Source organism: Ranitomeya variabilis, chromosome 1 (genome assembly GCF_051348905.1).
Source record: "Ranitomeya variabilis isolate aRanVar5 chromosome 1, aRanVar5.hap1, whole genome shotgun sequence".
NCBI lineage: Eukaryota > Metazoa > Chordata > Amphibia > Anura > Dendrobatidae > Ranitomeya > Ranitomeya variabilis.
The window spans coordinates 687,117,291-687,145,241 of record NC_135232.1 but is presented as its reverse complement, the minus strand read 5'-3'; the positions used below and the strand labels follow the sequence as shown (position 1 = coordinate 687,145,241).

Below are 27,951 nucleotides of genomic sequence, written 5' to 3'. Positions count from 1 at the left end.
TTGACCGATCATAAGAATTTGATTTACCTTGAGTCGGCCAAGCGGCTGAACCCTAGACAGGCTCGATGGTCCCTGTTTTTCTCCCGTTTCGATTTTGTGGTTTCATATCTTCCGGGATCTAAGAATGTTAAAGCAGATGCCCTCTCTAGGAGTTTTTTGCCTGATTCTCCTGGAGTTCTTGAGCCGGTTGGCATTCTTAGGGAAGGGGTGATTCTTTCTGCCATCTCCCCTGATTTATGGCGGGTGCTTCAGGAATTTCAGGCTGATAAACCTGACCGCTGTCCTGTGGGGAAGCTGTTTGTTCCTGATAGATGGACAAGTAAGGTAATTTCTGAGGTCCATTGTTCGGTGTTGGCCGGTCATCCTGGGATTTTTGGTACCAGAGATTTGGTGGCTAGGTCCTTTTGGTGGCCTTCCTTGCCGCGGGATGTGCGTTCTTTTGTGCAGTCCTGTGGGACTTGTGCCCGGGCTAAGCCTTGCTGTTCCCGCGCTAGTGGGTTGCTTTTGCCTTTGCCTGTCCCTGAGGGGCCCTGGACGCATATTTCCATGGATTTTATTTCGGATCTTCCTGTGTCCCAAAGGATGTCTGTTATCTGGGTGGTTTGTGACCGGTTCTCTAAAATGGTCCATTTGGTACCTTTGCCTAAATTGCCTTCCTCTTCTGATTTGGTTCCATTATTTTTTCAGCATGTGGTTCGTTTGCATGGCATTCCGGAAAATATTGTGTCTGACAGAGGTTCCCAGTTTGTTTCCAGGTTTTGGCGGGCCTTTTGTGCTAGGATGGGCATTAATTTGTCTTTTTCTTCGGCGTTCCATCCTCAGACAAATGGCCAAACTGAGCGAACTAATCAAACCTTGGAAACCTATTTGAGATGCTTTGTGTCTGCTGATCAGGATGATTGGGTGGCTTTCTTGCCGTTGGCCGAGTTTGCCCTTAATAATCGGGCCAGTTCGGCTACTTTGGTTTCGCCTTTTTTTTGTAATTTTGGTTTCCATCTTCGTTTTTCTTCAGGGCAGGTTGAGCCTTCTGAGTGTCCTGGTGTAGATTCTGTGATGGACAGGTTACAGCAGATTTGGACTCATGTGGTAGACAATTTGACGTTGTCTCAGGAAAAGGCTCAGCGTTTTGCTAACCACCGTCGGTGTGTTGGTCCTCGGCTTCGTGTGGGGGATTTAGTCTGGTTATCTTCTCGTCATGTTCCTATGAAGGTTTCTTCCCCTAAGTTCAAACCTCGGTTTATTGGTCCTTATAAGATTTCTGAGATTATCAATCCAGTGTCTTTTCGTTTGGCCCTTCCAGCCTCTTTTGCCATCCACAATGTTTTCCATAGATCTTTGTTGCGGAGATATGTGGTACCCGTTGTTCCCTCTGTTGATCCTCCTGCCCCGGTGTTGGTTGAGGGGGAGTTGGAATATGTGCTTGAGAAAATTTTGGATTCTCGTTTTTCGAGGCGGAGGCTTCAGTATCTTGTCAAGTGGAAGGGTTATTGTTATGACCCCAATGGCAGAGGGTCTCAGAAATAATAACCAAGTCTGCAAACACAAAAAAACAGCTCATAGGGCAGTGGTAACTGGGCTGACCATATATCTAATCCTAGCACCACAAATAGAAGTAGCCGGGGAACGTGCCTACGTTGGTTCTAGACGTCTCGCGCCAGCCGGAGAACTAACTAACCCTAGAAGGGAAAAGAAAGACCTTTCTTGCCTCCAGAGATAAGACCCCAAAAAGTTGGATACAAGCCCCCAACAAATAATAACGGTGAGGTAAGAGGAAAAGACAAACATAAGAATGAACTAGGTATTTAGCAAAGAGAGGCCCACTAGCTAATAGCAGAATATAGTAAGATGACTTATATGGTCAGCAAAAACCCTATTAAAATCCACGCTGGATATTCAAGAACCCCCGAACCGTCTAACGGCTGGGGGGAGAACACCAGCACCCCTAGAGCTTACAGCAAGGTCAGAAATCACATTTAGTACAAGCTGGACAAAAATAGAAGCAAAGCAAATAACCCAAATAACCAAAAAGCAAGACTTAGCTTAATTTTGCAAAAACCAGGACCAGCGGACAGGAGCAAACAGAAGGATCTGATTACAACGATGCCAGGCACTGGACTAAGGATCCAGGAAGTTAATATAGCAACACCCCTGGACTAACGGCCCAGGTGAGTGCCAAAGTGAAGAAAGACAATCCCAGAGTCATATCACTAGTGACCACAAGAGGGAGCCAAAAAGTCTAATTCACAACAGTACCCCCCCTTAAGGAGGGGTCACCGAACCCTCACCAAGACCACCAGGGCGATCAGGATGAGCAGCGTGAAAGGCACGAACTAAATCGGCCGCATGCACATCAGAGGCAACCACCCAGGAATTATCCTCCTGACCATAGCCCTTCCACTTGACCAGATACTGAAGCCTCCGCCTGGAGAGATGAGAATCCAAGATCTTCTCCACCACGTACTCCAACTCGCCCTCAACCAACACCGGAGCAGGAGGCTCAACAGAAGGAACCACAGGCACAACGTACCGCCGCAACAAAGACCTATGGAACACGTTGTGAATGGCAAACGACACCGGAAGATCCAAGCGAAAGGACACCGGATTAAGGATTTCCAATATCTTGTAAGGACCGATGAAGCGAGGCTTAAATTTAGGAGAGGAGACCTTCATAGGAACAAATCGAGAAGACAGCCATACCAAATCCCCAACACGAAGTCGGGGACCCACACCGCGGCGGCGGTTGGCAAAACGCTGAGCCTTCTCCTGTGACAACTTTAAGTTGTCCACCACATGATTCCAGATCTGCTGCAACCTATCCACCACAGAATCTACCCCAGGACAGTCAGAAGGCTCCACATGTCCCGAGGAAAAACGAGGATGGAAACCAGAGTTGCAGCAAAAAGGCGAAACCAATGTAGCGGAACTAGCCCGATTATTAAGGGCAAACTCAGCCAACGGCAAGAAGGTCACCCAATCATCCTGATCCGCAGAAACAAAACACCTCAAATAAGCCTCCAGAGTCTGATTAGTTCGCTCCGTTTGTCCATTAGTCTGAGGATGAAAAGCAGACGAAAACGACAAATCAATGCCCATCCTAGCACAAAAGGATCGCCAGAACCTGGAAACAAACTGGGATCCTCTGTCAGACACAATATTCTCAGGAATGCCGTGTAAACGAACCACATTCTGAAAGAACACAGGAACCAGATCGGAAGAGGAAGGCAGCTTAGGCAAAGGTACCAAATGGACCATCTTAGAAAAGCGATCACATACCACCCAGATGACAGACATGCCCTGAGAAACCGGAAGATCTGAAATGAAATCCATGGAAATGTGTGTCCAAGGCCTCTTCGGGACAGGCAAGGGCAAGAGCAACCCGCTGGCACGAGAACAGCAAGGTTTAGCCCGAGCACAAGTCCCACTGGACTGCACAAACGACCGCACATCCTGAGACAAGGAAGGCCACCAAAAGGACCTAGCCACCAGATCTCTGGTGCCAAAAATTCCCGGATGCCCTGCCAACACCGAGGAATGAACCTCGGAAATGACTCTGCTGGTCCACTTATCAGGAACAAACAGTCTGTCAGGTGGACAAGAATCAGGTCTCCCAGCCTGAAATCTCTGCAACACATGTCGCAAATCCGGAGAAATGGCTGACAAGATAACTCCCTCTTTAAGAATACCAACTGGTTCTGCGACTCCCGGAGAGTCAGGCACAAAGCTCCTTGAAAGAGCATCAGCCTTCACATTCTTTGAACCTGGTAAATACGAGACCACAAAGTCAAAACGGGAGAAAAACAATGACCAGCGGGCCTGTCTAGGATTCAGGCGTTTAGCAGACTCGAGATACATCAAATTTTTGTGATCAGTCAAGACCACCACACGATGCTTAGCACCCTCGAGCCAATGACGCCACTCCTCAAATGCCCACTTCATGGCCAACAACTCCCGATTGCCAACATCATAATTCCGCTCAGCAGGCGAAAACTTCCTAGAGAAAAAGTCACAAGGTCTCATCACAGAGCAACCAGGGCCTCTCTGCGACAAAACGGCCCCTGCCCCAATCTCAGAAGCATCCACTTCAACCTGAAAGGGAAGTGAGACATCAGGCTGGCACAAAACAGGCGCCGAAGTAAACCGGCGCTTCAACTCCTGGAAAGCCTCCACGGCTGCAGGAGCCCAGTTAGCAACATCAGAACCTTTCTTGGTCATATCCGTCAAAGGTTTAACAATGCTAGAAAAACTAGCAATAAAACGACGGTAGAAGTTAGCAAAACCCAAGAACTTCTGAAGACTCTTAACTGACGTGGGCTGAGTCCAATCATGAATAGCTCGGACCTTGACTGGGTCCATCTCCACCGCAGAAGGGGAAAAAATAAACCCCAAAAAGGGAACCTTCTGTACTCCAAAGAGACACTTTGAGCCCTTAACAAACAGCGCATTCTCGCGCAAAACCTGAAACACCATCCTGACCTGCTCCACATGCGAGTCTCAGTCATCAGAAAAAAACAGAATATCATCCAGATAAACGATCATAAATTTATCCAGATACTTCCGGAAAATATCATGCATAAAGGACTGAAACACTGAAGGAGCATTAGAGAGCCCAAAAGGCATCACCAAGTACTCAAAATGACCTTCGGGCGTATTAAACGCGGTTTTCCATTCATCTCCTCGCTTAATACGCACAAGGTTGTACGCACCACGAAGATCTATCTTGGTGAACCACTTGGCACCTTTAATTCGGGCAAACAAGTCTGACAACAGAGGCAAAGGATACTGAAATGTAACAGTGATTTTATTCAAAAGCCGATAGTGAATACAAGGTCTCAAAGATCCGTCCTTCTTGGCCACAAAAAAGAATCCCGCACCAAGAGGGGAAGAGGATGGACGGATATGCCCCTTCTCCAGAGATTCCTTGATATACGAACGCATTGCGGTATGCTCAGGTACAGACAGATTAAATAGTCTACCCTTAGGAAATTTGCTACCTGGAATCAAATCTATGGCACAGTCACAGTCCCTATGAGGGGGCAGCGCACTGGACCTGGACTCGCTGAACACATCCTGATAATCAGACAAATACTCAGGAACTTCCGAAGGAGTAGAGGAAGCAATAGACACCGGCGGGGAATCACCATGAATACCCTGACAGCCCCAACTTGACACAGACATTGCCTTCCAATCCAAGACTGGATTATGAGTCTGTAACCATGGCAAACCCAAAACGACCAAATCATGCATTTTATGCAGAACAAGAAAACGAATCACCTCCCGATGTTCAGGAGTCATGCACATGGTTACCTGTGTCCAAAACTGCGGTTTATTTTCCGCCAATGGCGTAGCATCAATACCTCTAAGAGGGATAGGATTAACCAACGGCTCAAGAACAAAACCACAGCGCTTGGCGAATGACAGATCCATAAGACTCAGGGCAGCACCTGAATCCACAAACGCCATAACAGGGTAAGAGGACAATGAGCAAATTAAAGTTACAGACAAAATAAATTTAGGTTGCAAATTACCAATGGCGACAGGACTAACAACCCTTGTTAGGTGTTTAGAGCATGCTGATATAACGTGTAGAATCACCACAGTAAAAACACAACCCATTCTGACGTCTATGATTTTTCCACTCATTTCTGGTCTGCATTCTATCACATTGCATCAAATCAGGTGCTTGTTCAGACAACACCACCAGAGGATTAGCGGTTTTCCGCTCCCGCAAACGCCGGTCAATTTGAATAGCCAGCGCCATGGAACCATTCAGACTTGTAGGAATGGGGAAACCCACCATCACATTCTTAATGGCTTCAGAAAGGCCATTTCTGAAATTTGCGGCCAGAGCTCACTCATTCCACTGAGTAAGCACGGACCATTTCTGAAATTTTTGGCAATACACTTCAGCTTCATCCTGGCCCTGAGAAATAGCCAGCAAGGCTTTTTCTGCCTGAACCTCAAGATTGGGTTCCTCGTAAAGCAATCCAAGCGCCAGAAAAAACGCATCAATATTTGCCAATGCCGGATCTCCTGGCGCTAGCGAGAAGGCCCAATCCTGAGGGTCGCCCCGTAAAAAAGAGATAACAATTTTAACTTGCTGAGCTGAGTCTCCAGATGAACGGGGTCTCAGAGATAGAAACAATTTACAATTATTCCTGAAATTCCTAAACTTAAATCGATCTCCAGAAAACAGTTCAGGAATAGGTATTTTAGGTTCAGACAAAGGACTCCTGGTAACAAAATCTTGTATGCCTTGCACACGAGCAGCAAGCTGGTCCACACTTGTAATCAAGGTCTGGACATTCATGTCTGCAGCAAGCACAAGCCACTCCGAGGTAAAGGGGAGGAAGAGAGGAAAAAAAAAAAAAAAAACCTCAGAATTTCCTTTCTTATAATCCCACTTCTGCAATGCATTAAACATTCAATGTTGGCCTGGCATACTGTTATGACCCCAATGGCAGAGGGTCTCAGAAATAATAACCAAGTCTGCAAACACAAAAAACCAGCTCATAGGGCAGTGGTAACTGGGCTGACCATATATCTAATCCTAGCACCACAAATAGAAGTAGCCGGGGAACGTGCCTACGTTGGTTCTAGACGTCTCGCGCCAGCCGGAGAACTAACTAACCCTAGAAGGGAAAAGAAAGACCTTTCTTGCCTCCAGAGATAAGACCCCAAAAAGTTGCATACAAGCCCCCAACAAATAATTGGATACAAGCCCCCAACAAATAATAACGGTGAGGTAAGAGGAAAAGACAAACATAAGAATGAACTAGGTATTTAGCAAAGAGAGGCCCACTAGCTAATAGCAGAATATAGTAAGATGACTTATATGGTCAGCAAAAACCCTATTAAAATCCACGCTGGATATTCAAGAACCCCCGAACCGTCTAACGGCCGGGGGGAGAACACCAGCACCCCTAGAGCTTACAGCAAGGTCAGAAATCACATTTAGTACAAGCTGGACAAATATAGAAGCAAAGCAAATAACCCAAATAACCAAAAAGCAAGACTTAGCTTAATTTTGCAAAAACCAGGACCAGCGGACAGGAGCAAACAGAAGGATCTGATTACAACGATGCCAGGCACTGGACTAAGGATCCAGGAAGTTAATATAGCAACACCCTTGGACTAACGGCCCAGGTGAGTGCCAAAGTGAAGAAAGACAATCCCAGAGTCATATCACTAGTGACCACAAGAGGGAGCCAAAAAGTCTAATTCACAACAGGTTATGGCCAGGAGGATAATTCTTGGGTGGTTGCCTCCGATGTCCATGCTGCCGATTTGGTTCGTGCTTTTCACTTGGCTCGTCCTGATCGGCCTGGGGGCTCTGGTGAGGGTTCGGTGACCCCTCCTCAAGGGGGGGGGGTACTGTTGTGAATTCCGCTCTTGGGCTCCCTCCGGTGGTTGTAAGTAGCACTTTTGTGGGTTCTGCTCTTGGGCTCCCTCCTGTGGTTTTGAGTGGTATAGCTGCTTCTTGGATTTAGCATCAGCAGCTGCTTCCACTGATCGTCTTTCTGGCTCGGCTATTTTAGTCTGGCCTTATCCCTCAATCAATGCCAGTTGCCAATTGTTCCTGCTTGGAGTCACTGCTCTTTTGGATTTCCCTGACACTCTGTCCAGTTCAGCAAAGATAAGTCCTTGCTTGTCCTTTTGCAGTCCACTTGTTGTGGACTTTATTGTTCAGCACATTCTATGTTTTGCTCATTTGTCCAGCTTATCAGTATGGATCTATTCAGCTAAGCTGGAAGCTCTGGGCTGCAGATTTTGCCCTCCACACCTTTAGTCAGGTGTGGAGATTTTTGCATATCTCTGCGGTGGACTTTTTCTAGTTTTTATTACTGACCGCACAGTGTTCTTTCCTGTACTATCTATCTAGCTAGAAGTGGCCTCCTTTGCTAAATCTTGTTTCATACTACGTATGTCATTTCCTTCTCCTCTCACAGTCATTATTTGTGGGGGGCTGTCCTATCCTTTGAGGATTTTCTCTGAGGCAAGATATCTTTCCTATTTCTACCTTTAGGGGTAGCTAGTTCTTCGGCTGTGACGAGGTGTCCAGGGAGTGACAGGAACATCCCACAACTACTGCTAGTGTTGTGTTAAGATCAGGAACTGCGGTCTGTATAGTTACCACCTGCTCAGAGCTAGTCGCATGTCGCTCCTAAATTACCAGTCCATAACAGGTTACCGGCAGAGGAGCGGGGATGAGGAGGCTCAGTGAGCGGTATGGCGTGAGCGGGGTCCCTTTCACCAGTGAGGTGATGCAGCAACCCGGTAAGCAGCAGAGCCGGGTGAATCATGTTGTTATCGGTGGTGGCGGCCATCTTCCTGAGGCCGCGTGTGCGCAGATGGAGATCGTGGCAGCCATTTTCCTGAAGCCAAGATCTAAATCTGGGAACTCGGCTTCAGGAAAATGGTCACCGTGACCTCCATCTGCGCACGCGCGGCCTCCCGCGGCCATTTTCCTGAAGCCCCGGCAAGCAGAGCACTCCATCTGCGCACGCGCGGCCTCAGGAAGATGGCCGCCACCACTGATAACAACATGATTCACCCGGCTCTGCTGCTTACCGGGCTGCTGCATCATCTCACCAGTGAAAGGGACCCCGCTTACTGCGCCTCCTCATCCCCGCACCTCTGCCGCCGCCACCACACCACTGCGGGTAAGCCTGCATTACGACTATTAGACGCAACCCCTATTTCCCCCCCTTTTTTGGGGGGGAAAAAGTGCGTCTTGTAGTCCGAAAAATACAGTATATACATACAGTATATATATATATATATATATATATATATATATATATACAGTGGGGCAAAAAAGTATTTAGTCAGTCAGCAATAGTGCAAGTTCCACCACTTACAAAGATGAGAGGCGTCTGTAATTTACATCATAGGTAGACCTCAACTATGGGAGACAAACTGAGAAAAAAAAATCCAGAAAATCACATTGTCTGTTTTTTTATCATTTTATTTGCATATTATGGTGGAAAATAAGTATTTGGTCAGAAACAAAATTTCATCTCAATACTTTGTAATATATCCTTTGTTGGCAATGACAGAGGTCAAACGTTTTCTGTAAGTCTTCACAAGGTTGCCACACACTGTTGTTGGTATGTTGGCCCATTCCTCCATGCAGATCTCCTCTAGAACAGTGATGCTTTTGGCTTTTCGCTTGGCAACACGGACTTTCAACTCCCTCCAAAGGTTTTCTATAGGGTTGAGATCTGGAGACTGGCTAGGCCACTCCAGGACCTTGAAATGCTTCTTACGAAGCCACTCCTTCGTTGCCCTGGCGGTGTGCTTTGGATCATTGTCATGTTGAAAGACCCAGCCACGTTTCATCTTCAATGCCCTTGCTGATGGAAGGAGGTTTGCACTCAAAATCTCACGATACCTGGCCCCATTCATTCTTTCATGTACCCGGATCAGTCGTCCTGGCCCCTTTGCAGAGAAACAGCCCCAAAGCATGATGTTTCCACCACCATGCTTTACAGTAGGTATGGTGTTTGATGGATGCAACTCAGTATTCTTTTTCCTCCAAACACGACAAGTTGTGTTTCTACCAAACAGTTCCAGTTTGGTTTCATCAGACCATAGGACATTCTCCCAAAACTCCTCTGGATCATCCAAATGCTCTCTAGCAAACTTCAGACGGGCCCGGACATGTACTGGCTTAAGCAGTGGGACACGTCTGGCACTGCAGGATCTGAGTCCATGGTGGCGTAGTGTGTTACTTATGGTAGGCCTTGTTACATTGGTCCCAGCTCTCTGCAGTTCATTCACTAGGTCCCCCAGCGTGGTTCTGGGATTTTTGCTCACCGTTCTTGTGATCATTCTGACCCCACGGGGTGGGATTTTGCGTGGAGCCCCAGATCAAGGGAGATTATCAGTGGTCTTGAATGTCTTCCATTTTCTAATTATTGCTCCCACTGTTGATTTCTTCACTCCAAGCTGGTTGGCTATTGCAGATTCAGTCTTCCCAGCCTGGTGCAGGGCTACAATTTTGTTTCTGGTGTCCTTTGACAGCTCTTTGGTCTTCACCATAGTGGAGTTTGGAGTCAGACTGTTTGAGGGTGTGCACAGGTGTCTTTCTATACTGATAACAAGTTTAAATAGGTGCCATTACTACAGGTAATGAGTGGAGGAAAGAGGAGACTCTTAAAGAAGAAGTTACAGGTCTGTGAGAGCCAGAAATCTTGATTGTTTGTTTCTGACCAAATACTTATTTTCCACCATAATATGCAAATAAAATGATAAAAAAACAGACAATGTGATTTTCTGGATTTTTTTTTCTCAGTTTGTCTCCCATAGTTGAGGTCTACCTATGATGTAAATTACAGACGCCTCTCATCTTTTTAAGTGGTGGAACTTGCACTATTGCTGACTGACTAAATACTTTTTTGCCCCACTGTATATATATATATATATATATATATATATATATATATATATATATATATATATATATATATATATATATATATATATATATATATAGTGCCTTGCGAAAGTATTCGGCCCCCTGGAACTTTTCAACCTTTTCCCACATATCATGCTTCAAGCATAAAGATACCAAATGTAAACTTTTTGTGAAGAATCAACAACAAGTGGAACACAATTGTGAAGTTGACCGAAATTTATTGGTTATTTTCAATTTTTGTGGAAATTCAAAAACTGAAAAGTGGGGCGTGCAATATTATTCTGCCCCTTTACTTTCAGTGCAGCAAACTCACTCCAGAAGTTCATTGTGGATCTCTGAATGATCCAATGTTGTCCTAAATGCCTAATGATGATATATATAATCCTCCTGTGTGCATCTGCTCTGTGATAGTATCAGGTTTCTGTTTGAAGCACAGAGAGCATCATGAAGACCAAGGAACACAACAGGCAGGTCCGTGATACTGTTGTGGAGAAGTTTAAAGCCGGATTTGGATACAAAATGATTTCCAAAACTTTAAACATCCCAAGGAGCACTGTGCAAGCGATCATATTGAAATGGAAGGAGTATCATACCACTGCAAATCTACCAAGACCAGGCTGTCCCTCTAAACTTTCATCTCAAACATGGAGAAGACTGATCAGAGATGCAGCCAAGAGGCCCATGATCACTCTGGATGAACTGCAGAGATCTACAGCTGAGGTGGGACAGTCTGTCCATAGGACAACAATCAGTCGTACACTGCACAAATCTGGCCTTTATGGAAGAGTGGCAAGAAGAAAGCAATTTCTCAAAGATATCCATAAAAAGTGTCATTTAAAGTTTGCAACAAGCCACCTGGGAGACACACCAAACATGTGGAAGAAGGTGCTCTGGTCAGATGAAACCAAAATCGAACTTTTTGGCAACAATGCCAAACGATATTGTTATGGCTGCTGCTCCCTCCACTGCTGTGTCTACTCACCTCTCCAGGTGTCGCGCTGTCGCCGCCTCTGTTGTGGCCGTTTCCACCGCAGTCTCCGCTCCTGGGTCTGCTGTCCTGCTTCCTCCTCGCCGCTCTGGTCGTCTCGCCGCCGTCTCCTCTGCTGCGGTCACTGCCGCCGCTACCTCCGGGGTTTCTGTTCCGCCTTCTCCTCCTCAGCGCCACGCTAATCCCCATCCTCTCATTCTGCCACTAGGGGGCTTCAGCGTGGAGATCCTTTCCATTTTTTCTCTGGGCCTGTTTCTGCTCCATGCATGAGCCATAGGTCGCGGGCGCGCGCTCCTCTCCCCTATTAACCCTCTCAGCTCCTTCCCAGTGGCCCTTGCACCTCAATCAGCCTTCACCACAGGGTATATCAGACAGCTCTACCATTCTGGCTGCGCCTGATTATCGTGTGCACTCCATACGTGCTTCTGGCCCATTTTCTGTCCCGTCCTGCTTACTTGGTTGTGCTAACCTTCTTGTTCAGACCTATTGGACTCTGACCATCTGTATCCTGTCCTGTGCTGTCTTCCTCCTGAGCCATGCCTTTTGGTTCCAGCTGTTGTGGTATCTGACTCCCTCGGGCCTGCTCCTCACGATCCCTGTATAGGGGTTGGTCTCCCAGGTCCGCTCGCCCGTGGGAGCTTCAGTGCTGTGACCCAGAGGGTCCACTCACCCTCCATGTCTCTCCCAACGTCATAGATATGTTTGGAATACTTTTGCAAGGCACTGTATATATGAAATGGAGAAAAATGGCACAACATCAAATATCAGCCATCAGCCATACCAGAAATAAGAAAAATGTGAATGAACACATTGGATAACTACCAATACAATATACCAGTCCAGAGGAGAGGATAAGTTAGTTAAATTATAAGAAACTTTTTTCTCCTATGAGAAACAAAGAAATCCACTCACATATCGACGAAATTCAGCTTCCTCGGAGGAACTTGTGCAATTTAGTGTTAATTAAAATTTGACACCATTCCTAAGATATCAATACTTTTCTTTTGTTTACTGCTCGATATGTTACATAGGAGACAGACCACCCCTGCTGTCTAGCTTGTAAGCACTGCGGTAAAGTGCACACAAGTCATCACAACATTGCATATAAGCTCAACAGCAAAGAGTTTGTAAGTACTGTGCATGGTCTGCAGTCTTGTAGTGGTGGTCGGTTTCTAAGGAAACAAACTGTAAAATAAGAAAAGTGTTCATGGGGTCGTTCTCTTTCAATTACATTTCTTCCCTGGCTGGAGTTTTCAATAACAAAAGCAAACCACACTGTACTCACCTTCCCATGTTCCACCGGCGAGTCTCCAACACTGTTCCCGGTGTATGGCATTGGCTGTGGTTCTGATGTCATCTTGACAGTGCTGCAGCCAATCGGGTACATAGACGTGAGGTAAGCTCAGCAGCCAAAGCTCTGTAGTCTTGCCAGTAGACCAAGGGAAATTGAGCTCAGTGCGATTTGTTTATTTTCATAGCAAACTACAGTCAGGGAAGACATTTAATTCAAAGGGAACAACCTGTTTAATATCTGAAGAATAGCTAAAAATTTTAAAGGGGTTGTCCGGGACTATTTTATTTTTTTACTATGGGCCTAAAAACTAACAGGCAGGTAGTTGCTAACATAGGCAACTACCGGCTAACATAGGCAAATACCTGCCTGTTCTTCTTGGTGTTTTCTCAGAGTGGTTACGGACCACTCCTGCTGGCGATTCAGCTGCTGCAAGTCAACAGAACAGCTCTTCCTCTACCGGGCTCTTTGTTGTGAACTGTGTTTCTGGGCTCCCTCTGGTGGTCACTAACGGTATTGTGTTAGGTATGTCTTGTTGCAGGCCTGAGCTCCAGCTGTGTCGTTAAGCAGCGGGTGTTTCCTATTTGAGCCTCCTCTGGACTCAGTCTCTTGCCTGGCATCGTTGTATCCAGACCTATTTGGTCTCCTCCGGATTCCTTTCAGTCTGCCTCATGCAAGAAAAGCTAAGTCTGTTTTGTACAATTTGGATTGTTTGCATTATTCAGTGTTTTTGTCCAGCTTGCTTTACATTTGATTTTTGACTCGCTGGAAGCTCTAGGGGGCTGATATTTACCCTCCACACCGTCAGTCGGTGTGGGGGTTCTTGAATGTTCAGCATGGATGTTTTGTAGGGTTTTCTGCTAACCGCATAGTCCACTATCTATTTTCTGCTATCTAGACTATTGGGCCTCACTTTGCTGAATCTAGTTCATCTCTACGTTTGTGTTTTCCTCTTGCCTCACCGTTATTATTTGTTGGGGGCTTTCTATATCTTTGGGGTTCAATTTCTCTGGAGGCAAGCGAGGTCTTATTTTTTCCCTCTAGGGGTAGTCAGTTCTCCGGCTGGCTCGAGACGTCTAGAACCAACGTAGGCACGTTCACCGGCTACTTTTAGTTGTTTGTGTCAGGATCAGGTATGCGGTTAGCCCAGTTTCCACCTCCCTAGAGCAGTATTTATATTTTTGCTATCTTGCCGGAATATCAGAGATCCTCTGCCATTGGGATCATAACAGAATGCCAGGCCAAAAGAAAATGTTTAATGCATCGCAGAAGCGGGATTAAAAAGAAGTTCTGAGTTTTTTTTTTTTGTTTTTTTTTTGCTGCAGTTTGCCTAGCTTCTTCCATCCCCTTTTTCTCTGAGTGGCTGAAACTCAGCTGCAGATATGAATGTCCAGACTCTGACTTCTAGTGTGGATCAGCTTGCTGCTAGGGTGCAAAGCATTCAGGATCTTGTTATCCATAGCCCTATGTCTGAACCAACAATACCTATTCCTGAGCCGTTTTTTGGAGATAGATCTAAATTCCTGAATTTTAGGAATAATTGTAAATTGTTTCTGTCTCTGAAACCTCGTTCCTCTGGTGATTCCGCTCAGCAAGTTAAGATTGTTATTTCCTTCTTGCGTGGCGACCCTCAGGATTGGGCCTTCTCTCTGGCGCCAGGAGATCCTGCATTGGTGAATGTTGATGCGTTTTTTCTGGCACTTGGTTTGCTTTATGAGGAGCCTAATCTTGAAAATCAGGCTGAAAAAATGTTGCTGGTTATCTCTCAGGGTCAGGACGAAGCTGAGGTATATTGCCAAAAATTTCGGAAATGGTCCGTGCTTACTCAATGGAATGAGTGTGCACTGGCCGCAAATTTCAGAAATGGTCTTTCTGAAGCCATTAAAGATGTGATGGTGGGGTTTCCTATCCCTACAGGTCTGAATGATTCAATGGCTCTGGCCATTCAAATTGATCGACGTTTGCGGGAGCGCAAATCTGATAATCCTTTGGCGGTGCTGTCTGAACGGTCACCTGATTCTATGCAATGTGACAGAATTCTGACCAGAGCCGAGCGACAAAATCATAGACGTCAAAATGGGTTGTGTTTCTACTGTGGTGATTCAACACGTTATCTCAGCATGCTCTAAACGTTTAAAGAAAAAAGTTAATCCTGTCGCCATTGGTACTTTTCAGCCTAAGTTTATTTTGTCTGTGACTTTAATTTGTTCATTATCTTCTTACTCAGTTATGGCTTTTGTGGATTCTGGTGCTGCTTTAAGTTTGATGGATTTGTCGTTTGCCAAGCGCTGCGGTTTTGTCCTGGAGCCTTTGGAAAATCCTATTCCTCTTAGAGGAATTGATTCTACGCCATTGGCAGAGAATAAACCTCAGTATTGGACGCAGGTGACCATGTGCATGACTCCTGTACATCAGGAGGTGATTCGTTTTTTGGTACTGCATAAAATGCATGATGTTGTCGTTTTGGGTCTGCCATGGTTACAGGCCCATAATCCAGTTTTAGATTGGAAAGCTATGACTATGTCTAGTTGGGGGTGTCAGGGGATTCATGGCGATTCTCCATTGGTGTCTATTGCTTCTTCTACTCCTTCTGAGATCCCTGAGTTTTTGACAGACTTTCAGGATGTATTTAATGAGGCCAGGTCCAGTGCCCTTCCTCCTCATAGGGACTGTGATTGTGCTATAGATTTGATTCCTGGTAGTAAGTTTCCTAAGGGACGACTCTTTAATTTATCTGTGCCAGAGCATGCCGCGATGCGGAGTTATATAAAGGAGTCTTTGGAGAAGGGACATATTCGCCCATCCTCGTCCCCTCTTGGTGCAGGATTCTTTTTTGTGGGCAAGAAAGACGGGTCTCTGAGACCTTGTATTGATTATCGTCTTCTGAATAAGATCACTGTTAAATTTCAGTATCCTTTGCCATTGTTGTCTGATTTGTTTGCTCGGATTAAGGGATCCAGTTGGTTCACCAAGATAGATCTTCGTGGTGCGTATAACCTTGTGCGCATAAAGCAGGGAGATGAATGGAAAACGGCATTTAATACGCCTGAGGGTCATTTTGAGTACCTGGTGATGCCTTTCGGATTATCTAATGCTCCTTCTGTGTTTCAGTCCTTCATGCATGACATATTCCGGAAATATCTGGATAAATTTATGATTATTTATCTGGATGATATTTTGGTTTTTTCTGATGATTGGGAGTCTCATGTGAACCAGGTCAGGATGGTGTTTCAGGTTTTGCGGGAGAATGCTCTATTTGTGAAGGGCTCAAAATGTATCTTTGGGGTACAGAAGGTTTCTTTTTTGGGCTTTATTTTTTCCCCTTCTACTGTGGAGATGGACCCAGTTAAGGTCCGTGCCATTCATGACTGGACTCAGCCCACGTCTGTTAAGAGCCTGCAGAAGTTCTTGGGCTTTGCTAATTTTTACCGTCGTTTTATCGCTAATTTCTCCAGCGTGGTTAAACCTTTGATGGATATGACCAAGAAGGGTTCTGATGTTGCGAATTGGTCTCCTGCGGCCGTGGAGGCCTTTTGGGAGCTGAAGCGTCGGTTTACTTCAGCGCCAGTTGTGCCAGCCGGATGTCTCTCTTTCCTTCCAGGTTGAAGTTGATGCTTCTGAAATTGGTGCAGGGGCTGTTTTGTCGCAAAAAAGTTCTGATGGCTCCGTGATGAAGCCATGCGCCTTCTTTTCAAGGAAATTTTCGCCTGCTGAGCGGAACTACGATGTTGGTAATCAGGAGTTGTTTGCCATGAAGTGGGCATTTGAGGAGTGGCGACATTGGCTCGAGGGAGCTAGACATCGTGTGGTGGTCTTGACTGATCATAAAAATCTGATTTACCTCGAGTCTGCCAAGCGCCTGAATCCTAGACAGGCCCGTTGGTCGTTGTTTTTCTCCCGTTTTGACTTTGTGGTCTCGTACCTGCCTGGTTCGAAGAACGTGAAGGCTGATGCACTTTCTAGGAGTTTTGTGCCTGATTCTCCGGGAGTCTCTGAGCCGGCTGGTATTCTCAGAGAGGGAGTAATTTTGTCTGCCATTTCCCCAGATTTGCGACGAGGGCTGCAAAAATTTCAGGCTGATAGGCCTGATCGTTGTCCACCGGAGAGATTGTTTGTCCCTGATGGATGGACCAACAGAGTTATTTCTGAGGTTCATTCTTCGGTGTTGGCGGGACATCCTGGGATTTTCGGTACCAGAGATTTGGTGGCCAGGTCCTTTTGGTGGCCTTCCTTGTCACGGGATGTGCGTTCTTTTGTGCAGTCCTGTGGGATTTGTGCTCGGGCTAAGCCTTGCTGTTCTCGTGCCAGCGGGTTGCTTTTGCCCTTGCCTATCCCAAAGAGGCCTTGGACGCACATTTCCATGGATTTCATTTCGGATCTTCCGGTGTCTCGGAAGATGTTTGTCATCTGGGTGGTGTGCGATCGTTTTTCTAAAATGGTCCATTTGGTGCCCTTGCCTAAGTTGCCTTCCTCCTCTGATTTGGTTCCTTTGTTCTTTCAGAATGTGGTTCGTTTGCATGGCATCCCTAAGAATATTGTATCTGACAGAGGATCCCAGTTTGTGTCCAGATTCTGGCGATCCTTTTGTGCTAAGATGGGTATTGATTTGTCTTTTTCGTCGGCTTTTCATCATCAGACTAATGGCCAGACCGAGCGAACTAATCAGACGTTAGAGACTTATTTGAGATGTTTTGTTTCTGCTGATCAGGACGACTGGGTTACCTTTTTGCCACTGGCCGAGTTTGCCCTTAATAATCGGGCTAGTTTTGCCACCTTGGTTTCACCCTTTTTCTGCAACTCTGGTTTTCATCCTCGTTTCTCCTCGGGTCAGGTTGAACCTTCTGACAGTCCTGGGGTTGATTCTGTGGTGGATAGGTTGCAGCGGATTTGGAACCATGTGGTGGACAATTTGAAATTGTCACAAGACAGGGCCCAGCGGTTTGCCAACCGCCGCCGCGGTGTGGGTCCCTGACTTCGTGTTGGGGATTTGGTTTGGTTGTCTTCTCGGCATGTTCCTTTGAAAGTCTCCTCTCCTAAGTTCAAGCCTCGCTTTATCGGTCCTTATAAGATTTTTGAAATCCTTAACCCGTTGTCTTTTCGCTTGGACCTTCCAGCGTCTTTTGCTATTCATAATGTGTTCCATAGGTCCTTGTTGCGGCGGTACGTGGTGCCTATGGTTCCTGCTGTTGAGCCTCCTGCCCCGGTTTTGGTTGAGGGCGAGTTGGAGTACGTGGTGGAGAAGATTCTGGATTCTCGTATCTCTAGACGGAAACTCCAGTATTTAGTTAAGTGGAAAGGCTATGGTCAGGAGGATAATTCCTGGGTTGTCGCCTCTGATGTTCATGCGGCTGATTTGGTTCATGCCTTTCACGCTGCTCATCCTAATCGCCCTGGGGGTCTTGGTGAGGGTTCGGTGACCCCTCCTCAAGGGGGGGGGTACTGTTGTGAACTTTGTTTCTGGGCTCCCTCTGGTGGTCACTAACGGTATTGTGTTAGGTATGTCTTGTTGCAGGCCTGAGCTCCAGCTGTGTCGTTAAGCAGCGGGTGTTTCCTATTTGAGCCTCCTCTGGACTCAGTCTCTTGCCTGGCATCGTTGTATCCAGACCTATTTGGTCTCCTCCGGATTCCTTTCAGTCTGCCTCATGCAAGAAAAGCTAAGTCTGTTTTGTACAATTTGGATTGTTTGCATTATTCAGTGTTTTTGTCCAGCTTGCTTTACATTTGATTTTTGACTCGCTGGAAGCTCTAGGGGGCTGATATTCTCCCTCCACACCGTCAGTCGGTGTGAGGGTTCTTGAATGTTCAGCGTGGATGTTTTGTAGGGTTTTCTGCTAACCGCATAGTCCACTATCTATTTTCTGCTATCTAGACTATTGGGCCTCACTTTGCTGAATCTAGTTCATCTCTACGTTTGTGTTTTCCTCTTGCCTCACCGTTATTATTTGTTGGGGGCTTTCTATATCTTTGGGGTTCAATTTCTCTGGAGGCAAGCGAGGTCTTATTTTTTCCCTCTAGGGGTAGTCAGTTCTCCGGCTGGCTCGAGACGTCTAGAACCAACGTAGGCACGTTCACCGGCTACTTATAGTTGTTTGTGTCAGGATCAGGTATGCGGTTAGCCCAGTTTCCACCTCCCTAGAGCAGTATTTATATTTTTGCTATCTTGCCGGAATATCAGAGATCCTCTGCCATTGGGATCATAACAGCTCTTCTGTTGAAAAGGTGTGACTGCGGATGTCATGCTGATTGACAGCTGGCTCTCAGCAGTAGTCAGGGGAGATCTATCTGACATTCAGAATGACACCTGCAGTGACTCCCCGTCAACAGAGCAGAGGGGAAGAGAAGCCACTGATCTGTTGACGTGACATCAGCGGAAGCTGCAGAAGCACCAGCAGGAGCAGTCTGTGAGCGCTCTGTGCTGGCAGACATCGGCCTATTATTTCTTAGGCCTATAGTAAAAAAATGAAAGCGTGCCCCTTTAATAAGCAGCTTATTGCTGGTATTTACAAATACTAACTGACAATATCCAGTTATGAATATAGGGAAAAAAACTTTTAAGCGACTGATACATTTATTAAAGTTCATTATTTCACATTATTACATTTATCTTGGTGTACTCTGTAAGGCACCAGAAAAATACCATTAGCCCATCTACCTAAACTATTCTCATTATTATTATTATTATTATTAATAATTATTATTCTCATCGCACTGAAATCATCTCCATCTTATAGTACTTTATATCCTAGTAAATGCTCTGTTACGATCTGGGGATCCAGCTCTGATCTCAGCTCGGCAACTTCAAAGGTAAATGATATTTCTGTTATTCTTATTTCTTATGTTACATTTTCAGATATTATACAGTAACTCCGGGATAAGAGACCAGTTACATACCTACAAGATCGCCACGGAGTCTGCGCAGAGTGAACATGCAGCCTTGCTGGTGAAGAATACCGCTTTACAAGCGGAGGTGAGCTCCATGTATTAATAGTAACTTCATTGTTAGACTGCTGGGACCTCCACCAATCACCAGAATGGGAAAATGTGTCCACAAGACTGTGACCAGGACGAGCTCAATGGTGGCATTTATGTCACATCATCCTGGTAACGCATCGATTTGGGCGACCATTACACCCCACATGGCATAGTATCGTAAAGGAAAAAAACTAAGATCTCTAAAATTGCCATATTTTATTCACCTCATAATTCCCCCTAAACTGCAATACACGGTGATCAAAACCTAACAATTCCCCCTAATTGGTGCCATTAAAAATTGTGTCTGCACAGCTCTATCAATGAAAAATTGTAAAAGTTTTATGTCTTGGAAAACGGTGACACAAACCAATTTTTCTTTCTTTATTTTACAAACATCAGAATTTTTTTTATGCTACAAAAATAACAATAAAAATATATACAAGTTTTGTATCGTCATAACAATACTGTCTTGAAGAATCATGTTGTCAGGTCATTTTTGAAAAGTCCCCCCCCCCTCCAAAAAAAAAATAACAACGGCAGATGTTTTTACTTCATATGAAATTTTTCCTCTGTTTTTCAGTTCATTATATAGTAAAGTGAATGGTGTTGTTGAAAACTGCAACTCGTTCCATGAAAAGAAAAAAATATGAAAGTTATGGCTCTTGCAAGAAGGGAGGGCAATCAAAAAGGAAAATTAGCTGCATCTTTAAGGGATAAATACAATTTGGTGAAATCACTCTTTAAAAGTCAATTGCTACTGGCTCAGGTGGTGAGGTGTAAGTCGGTCAGTTTATGCAACATGGACCAAAAGTGATGGCATGGCAAGTGGGTATTGCTGGAAGGCACGTGGTTTAGCAAGAACCAGGATAGCAGAGTATTAACGATGACAGACAAACAAGCAGAGTAAAAAATACCAGCGGTCACTGAGTCAAAAGTGTGTATATTATAAGGCAGTGACCGGTGTTATATGTGAGGGTCGCTATGTGTTCCCCAGGATGTGCAAAGAAGCATATGGAGGCCGTGGGAGTGCATTGCAGTCATAGGCTTACCTGTGATTGCAATGCAAAATAAAAATGAGTATTGGTCTTGGGCATGCTATGTGTCCAGGGCAGATATAAGAAGACCTGTTCTGGGTTTTTATTTTTGAAATGGACTACAGGATGGCAGCGGGGCAGTCCATTTCCTCCCCAGCCAAGGGTTATCCATGTGGCCGATGGCCACAGGTTCTATTGTAAAAACCCCTGTAGCAGTGGGTGGGGTGTGTCAGTTTTGGTCTTGCAAGCTGGAAGAGCAGAAGGCTTTGCAGAGCAACACAGGGCCAAGCAGAGCCAAATGGCCTGGCAGCCTTAGCGTACACGGTGGTGCAGTCGCCCACGGCAACAAGTCATGGACTTTGTCTTTGTTTTCCCTGCTGGCGATCGGGAGGATACAGCGTGCTGTACACTGTGTGAGTTTTGGACAATAATCACGTTTTGCTTTGAACTTTGCTGGTTCACTGCCTCATCACTACACAGCGTGGATACTGCTGCACTACAATATAGACAGGTAATGTAAATGTTTAGTCAAGTCTAGGACTTGCAGTAAACAAATAGTTAATGGTAGAGTTGTATGCTATCAGCAGACTGCTGGTCAATAGCAGTGAATTAGCAATCAGCAACAAATGATTAATCGCAGGTAGTAGTGATAAACAGGCAAATTGGATACTAACTTGGATACTTGAAGAACAGTTAACACACTGTTCCAGCAGCATAATAGTGTGAACAGTATTAGTATCAGCAGAGAAAAGTTCTTTATACTTACAGCAGAAAAATGGTTAACTGCATGTCTGATCTAGGAAATAAACGCAGATAGATGATAAACATGCAGGAGTTCGCTGAAGTAATGGCTAGCTGGATGAGAGGCATGGATGATAAGGCAACTTAAGTGCTCTTAGTAACTAAATTCAAAGCTTAGTGAATACTCAATCAGCACATGGCTGTATGAACCACGAGGAATAGACTACAGCAAAGGGAGACCGTATAGAAGAAGGTAGTAGAGCCTGGCACTGGAGCCATGAAAGGTAAGCGCGCAGTAACTTTACTTAAAACTCGTGTGGCCTAATGCAAAACTTTTGACAGGGCTCCCAACTATCTTGGGTCTTTAATGGTATTGGCAGTAGCGTAGCTACCTGGAGGTTGCCCAGGGTCCCACGCTCTGAGGGGGCCCACCTTGAGCTACGCTACTGTAACTGTATCGGCGTGCACATCACGCCGATACAGTTACATTCTGCGACAGAGCAAGGAGAATTGATCTCCCTGCACTGCCGCTATGGGGCCCCTGAGCAGGCGGGGGGGCCCTGTGCCAGCAGTGGGCCCCCCACCCATCATCGCAGGGTCAGCCGTATCGATACAGCTGACCACAGTGATGAGTGAGTGAGCTTTATGCTCCCTATCCCATCATTCCCCTGTCAGCGTCTGACGTCACCGATGCTGACACTGACAGCGGGCGCGATTACGTCAGTACTCGGCACCTGCAGTCAGAGATGAGCAGGAGCAGGGAGCAGCGCAGGAACCAGGAGGAAGAGAGGTGAGTATTTAGTTTATGGGGCTACATTACACTACAGAGTGTGGCTATGGGGGTGCATTATACTACAGAGGGTGGCTATGGGGCTGCATTACATTATAAATGATGCCTATGGGGTTCATTATACTACACAGGGTGGCTATGGGAGTGCATTATACTACAGAGGGTGGCTATGGGGTGCATTACATTATAAAGGATGCCTATGGGGGTTCATTATACTACAGAGGGTGGCTATGGGGCTGCATTACACTACAGAGGGTGCTATGGGGTGCATTACATTATAAAGGATGCCTATGGGGTGCATTATACTACAGAGGGTGGCAATGGGGCTACATTACATTGTAGAGGATGCCTATGGGGTGCATTATACTACAGAGGGTGGCTATGGGGGTGCATTATACTACAGAGGGTGGCAATGGGGCTGCATTACATTATAAAGGATGCCTATGGGGGTGCATTATATTATAAAGGATGCCTATGGGGTGCATTACACTACAGAGGCTGCCCATCAGGGTGCATTACGCTATAGAGTCTGCCTATGGGCAGTTCAGTATACTATAGAGTCTGCTTATTGGGAGTGCATTATACAGTATAGAGTCTGCCTATGTAGAGTGCATTATACTATATGGAGCCCTATGGGGAGTGCATTATACTTTATATAGAAAAAGTTGCACAACTAGGATCAGAGTAGATAACAATTAATTTATTATTAATAAACATAATCACATAAAATCATATCATAACATTGTAAGGAGGTGAAGCACAAGAAGAGTCTGGGAGTGGTTTACCTTCTCGGCTCTATGCCTGGAACCATTGAGCTGTGCTACAGGTTCTCCAGGGGGCAGACTTAGAGACTGGGACAGGAAGGAAGCTGGGCAGAGAGCGGCAAAGGCACGCGCGCAAGGAACAGAGCAGCATGAGCAGCGGTCAGAGCAGGGTGCAGCTGCACTCCAGGAGAGAGAGAGAGAGCTTCCGGTCAGAGGACAAATACAGGGAGATTGCCCAGAAAGACTGCATCTTGTGAGTACATGAAAGCGGACTCTGCTATGACTGGAGAGGGGCGCTTTGAGACCCGTGTAGACATTGGCCCGTGTAAAGACTGCGACCCCCTGGTACCCGCGGTATCAGTACAGAGACTATGACCCCTGGTACCCACGGTATCAGTGCAGAGCCCCTGATTCCTGGTGAGAGACTTAACAATGCAGAGCCCCTGATTCCTGGTGAGAGACTTAATAATAGACTGACCATCGTTTTCCCGGGATAGACTGTGCGGTAAAAGCTAAAGACTCAGAACCTGTGCATATAACATTAACTCCCGAAACCCCAGGCAGCAGGCTCCTAGAGACTACTCAGCCCACGGACAACAGAGGGACAGCAAGTGCCGCTGTTTTTCGGCGCCTATGTTGGCGAAGACGACCCTACAAGCAAGTCCTCATCAGACTGATAAGTGTTCTTTTCTCAAGAAATCCTGCTTACTTCTGTTACACTCTTTGACTCCCATATTTTTGCACTGTTTTGTTGCTAGTTATATTCCATTGCTTCCTCCCTGCGAGGAGAACCTGATTCCTGTTATTAAACCCCTCAAATGTTGGTCTGTCTGTTCCGTGGTGACATACTCAATACCTGCATACTATTACAACATTACTTTGGGATTCTACGATGGTTACAACTACAGAGGAGCCACAGGCCAAAGGCAAACAACATGCAATCTCATAATTCCAACACCCTAAAATGACCATAAAACACGTGCATAGCAGATCCCATGTATATTAGGACACAATCTCGCTATACTGGTAAATAGCATCCAGCAAAACGCATCATAAAGGTTAAAGGGGAAAACAACAGTGTTTATTGCAGCATATTTACCTCGGACCTGTGGCGCCACCACCCCAATGCGCGTTTTGGCGTATGTGCCTTCTTCCGGGGGACTGTGTATAGAGGAGCTGTACAGGGGGAGACTCGGGACATTATTAAATGTAAAGCGGGCACTTATTGTTATAGGGGAACTCGGGTTAATGTAACTGTCAAAGGGGCACAAAGGGCAATATTACTTTTTAGGGGACAAAATGTGAGCACTGTTTTCTAGGGCACTTGCACCCGGCATTACTATATTATAGAGGTGTGCTTTAGAATTTAGAAGGCACAGAGAACCACACAGCAGGTGCAGTAATAGGGACATGTATGGCAGCAGCGGCTCAGTATTGGGGTATCAGCAGGATGAGGAGTTTGTGCAGGTTGGGAATAGATGGTGATGGGGCTGGAATATGAGAAGTGAAACGTGTCTTTGTTGTATTCTCTGTCCGAGTCCTGGCTGGAGAAGTTCTCATGTCGGTCTGGGCCAGATGGAAAAGACGTGAAAAGTAAACAACTCCATCAGAAAGAACATCAGCGGTAAGTCATTATCTGTAACTGTGCTGTGATCTCATATGCTCTGTAGGGCTGGTATCTACCACTGACCATATGGCGGTAATATCCATGTTGGTCGTTATATAGAGATTATCTTCAGTAATAGCACGGTCATCTGCTGAGGTTCTCCTCCACTATTAGGGTGCGTCACCGAGTTATAATCAATTTACCTAGTTGGGGGCCCACTCAGAAGTTTCGCACCCCCCCTGAACCAAAACCCTAGCTACGCCTCTGAGTATTGGTCTTCCAATATGGACCACATCAAACTGTTGGGCACCCCTAGGCTCCAGGGCCCAGGGGAGTCAGTAACACCTGCACTTGCTATGGGTACATCCCTGGCAGAATATACAGGAAATGAATAAGGATGGCACCCAGAGTGTGAGATCGTGTGAACTGCTGCTTGTAATAAGGTACAATTTCCAGCAATAAGAAAAATGCGCCTGACCTTTTCCTAGTCACTAAGTAGTGATATTTCTAACATGTCAAGTGAATTCACTGCCAGCCGTACATCCCTCACAAAACCTTTCGCTCCTCAACTAATGTTCCTTGAAACAAAAATCCACTGGAAAAAAAAACATTTGGTTATATATTTCTAGTTTTCATTGTTATTTACAGTGCAAATCTACAAAGTTTTATTCTTAGAACATCCATGTTACGTTTCCAAAGACTTGCTACAACTGTCACATTGTAATGCATCATATTTGGAGATGTCGGTGGAATATCACATAGACTGAAACCCATCAGGGGTATAGCTGTAAATCACAGGATACAACCCCAATGAATTTGTTCCTTTTTTTTTGTATTTTGTTTCCAATATGGAGTTCCAATTAATTTCTTCAGATTTCTTTGTACTGGTGGGAGATCCATTACTCTTATGTGGAACGTCATTACTCTAGTGACCTTCAGCCACCACTAGGGGAGCTCATGTGCTTACTACATAGCAAACTTGTATATACAGTATATATAGGTAATATATAGCACCATCTGCTGACTTAAGAAGATGTCATTGTCCTCTCCTATAAATTGCACATGGTATGTGGGGGAAACCGTTACATATTTTATTATGTTTGGCCTGGTGAGGTGAATCATCAAAGTCCGTGGTCCGGAAGAGTAGTTGGAATGCAGCACGGACAGATGACATGTGTATAGCAGGGCGATCCGGTTGGAACTACTGTGGCTGTGGAAACTGGGTAACCATTGTAGAGGTACAGTAGTAGTGGCAGAGCAATGTCGAGTACGTGCAAAGTCAAACAGTACTTGGCTGACTTTGAGCAAATAAAATTTAATCAGAATTTTTATGTGGTCCATGGTCATGAAATAAGCTGATAGAAGCTCAGAAAAGGACTGATAAAATTTATAAAACTCTCCCACCTGAACAAGCTCACTGAAAGATTCACAGTTAACTCATTCTGCAGCCAGCAATGTGCAAAAAAGGCAAATGAACCCAACTGCAATAATAACACTGGTCTACAAAAAAAAAAAAAATGTTTCTGGCATGGACTTTAAGAACAGTTTTAGACTAATTTGAGGGTGCTGAATTCAAATCTGATCTTACAGTTTCTCTATCACATCACGTTTTTGCGCTATAGGTATATAGCCCATTTTCAAGAATTCCATGATAAATATAAGTGTATGAAAAGTGCCGGTTTATACGGTTCACTAAGGTAAATTTAGTTTTCATTTAGTCTCCCAATAAATGTGAGAATATCTTTGTTTTCTTTGAACATGCATAATTCCCATTTGTTATGATAACACCCTTGTTTTCTGTGCTACTGGGACAGTAGAGCTACGGCAGAGCATTGGGTGAAAACTGAATGGCCTCAGCGACAGAGTTTGGCATCTGGCGATAAGAATGTCATCCATGATCCTCTAGTGGATAGGAAGGACATTGTCTTTCCTCCCTTACACATAAAACTTGGATTGATGAAGCAGTTCGTCAAAGCTCTCAATCACAGTGGAGAATGCTTTAACTCTATATATTCAACTTTTCCTGGTCTTAGTGAAGAGAAGAAAAAGGCTGGAATATTTGATGGACCTCAAATAAGAACACTTATGAGAGACCCAAATTTTATCACATCAATGAATGAGACAGAAGAAAGAGCTTGGAATGCATTTTGTAATGTGGTGCAGAACTTTCTAGGGAATAAGAAAGCAGACAACTATGAAGAGATTGTGGAAGAGCTACTAATGAGTCTGCGAAATCTTGGATGTAGAATGAGTATCAAGATTCACTATTTACACAGCCATTTGGACTTTTTTCCAGAGAACCTTAGGGATGTGAGCGAGGAACAAGGGGAGCGTTTTCATCAGGACATTAAAACAATGGAAGAACGGTATCAAGGCCGGTGGGACTCACATATGATGGCTTACTATTGCTGGCGCTTGATGAGAGACCACCCAGAAGCTGTACATCACAGATCAGCCAAGAAAAGAAAGTTCAAATAACTGCCATTTGTCATTCATCTGTGTGCCATATATATGTGTTTTTATATTTTGTAGTTTTCTGTAAGTATATTTGATTTGCTGTACATAGACTTCGTAATCTTTGTTATTCCTTGATTAAAAATATACAATGTAGTATCGAAAATCATGTGTTTTTATCATAAAACATTAGATAGGAGTAATTTTCATCAAAAATTGAAAATAACTCGAAATCCTGATGTGATAGCCAAAAACGGAGTTCATATTCGTAATCAGCAGCCAAAATTTACTTAAAATATGTTTTAAAACTTTTTGCCAGAAAAATTGCGTTGACCAGTGTAATGTCCCATTATTTAAAAACTCACAATCAGAAAATCTGAAAAACCTTTTATATTTTCCCTGTTACGTGATTGTTTTTGGACACAATCTGTATCCTCGCAGAGTAAGTTATTAGGTGTTAGAAAGGGGTAATAGATATTCAGCAATCACTCTGAACGTGCAGGTGGAGTGTCCCTAATCTGCCGAGAGTGTTCTGTACTCACAGTCTAGGCAAAAATAAATGCTTTGGAAAATTTTTGTAGCTGTTGGCAAGCTGTACACAATAGTGAATGGAAAGTGTAATAATGATGATCAATGATCTTTTTTTATTATTACATATTTGCTTTATAAGGAGAACTATTTAGGCCTAAATCTTGTTTCTTTTTAATAAAAACACGAATAATTGTTATGGTTTGGCTGCAATTAACAAAAAAATGTAGGGTTGCTGAAATATTCCATATACAGCAATAATACATTTTATTCCAAAAAATCCCCAGCTGACGCCAGTTTTAAAGGCAAGTGATTATCAGAAAATTACCTACTGTTTAAATCAGGTTTTCATGTTGCTTGTATTTA

At 44.9% G+C, this 27,951-nt stretch overlaps 1 protein-coding gene across 1 annotated transcript in view; it reads left to right on the top strand.

Annotated features, from left to right (window-relative positions):
• Positions 1-27,951, top strand: part of LOC143776535 (coiled-coil domain-containing protein 170-like) — a 119,260-nt gene that overhangs the window by 47,999 nt on the left and 43,310 nt on the right. Inside the window, exon 4 of the mRNA XM_077265997.1 lies at positions 19,547-19,663. Coding sequence (XP_077122112.1) covers positions 19,547-19,663 — 117 coding nt within the window. The remainder of the gene's footprint in view (positions 1-19,546; positions 19,664-27,951) is intronic.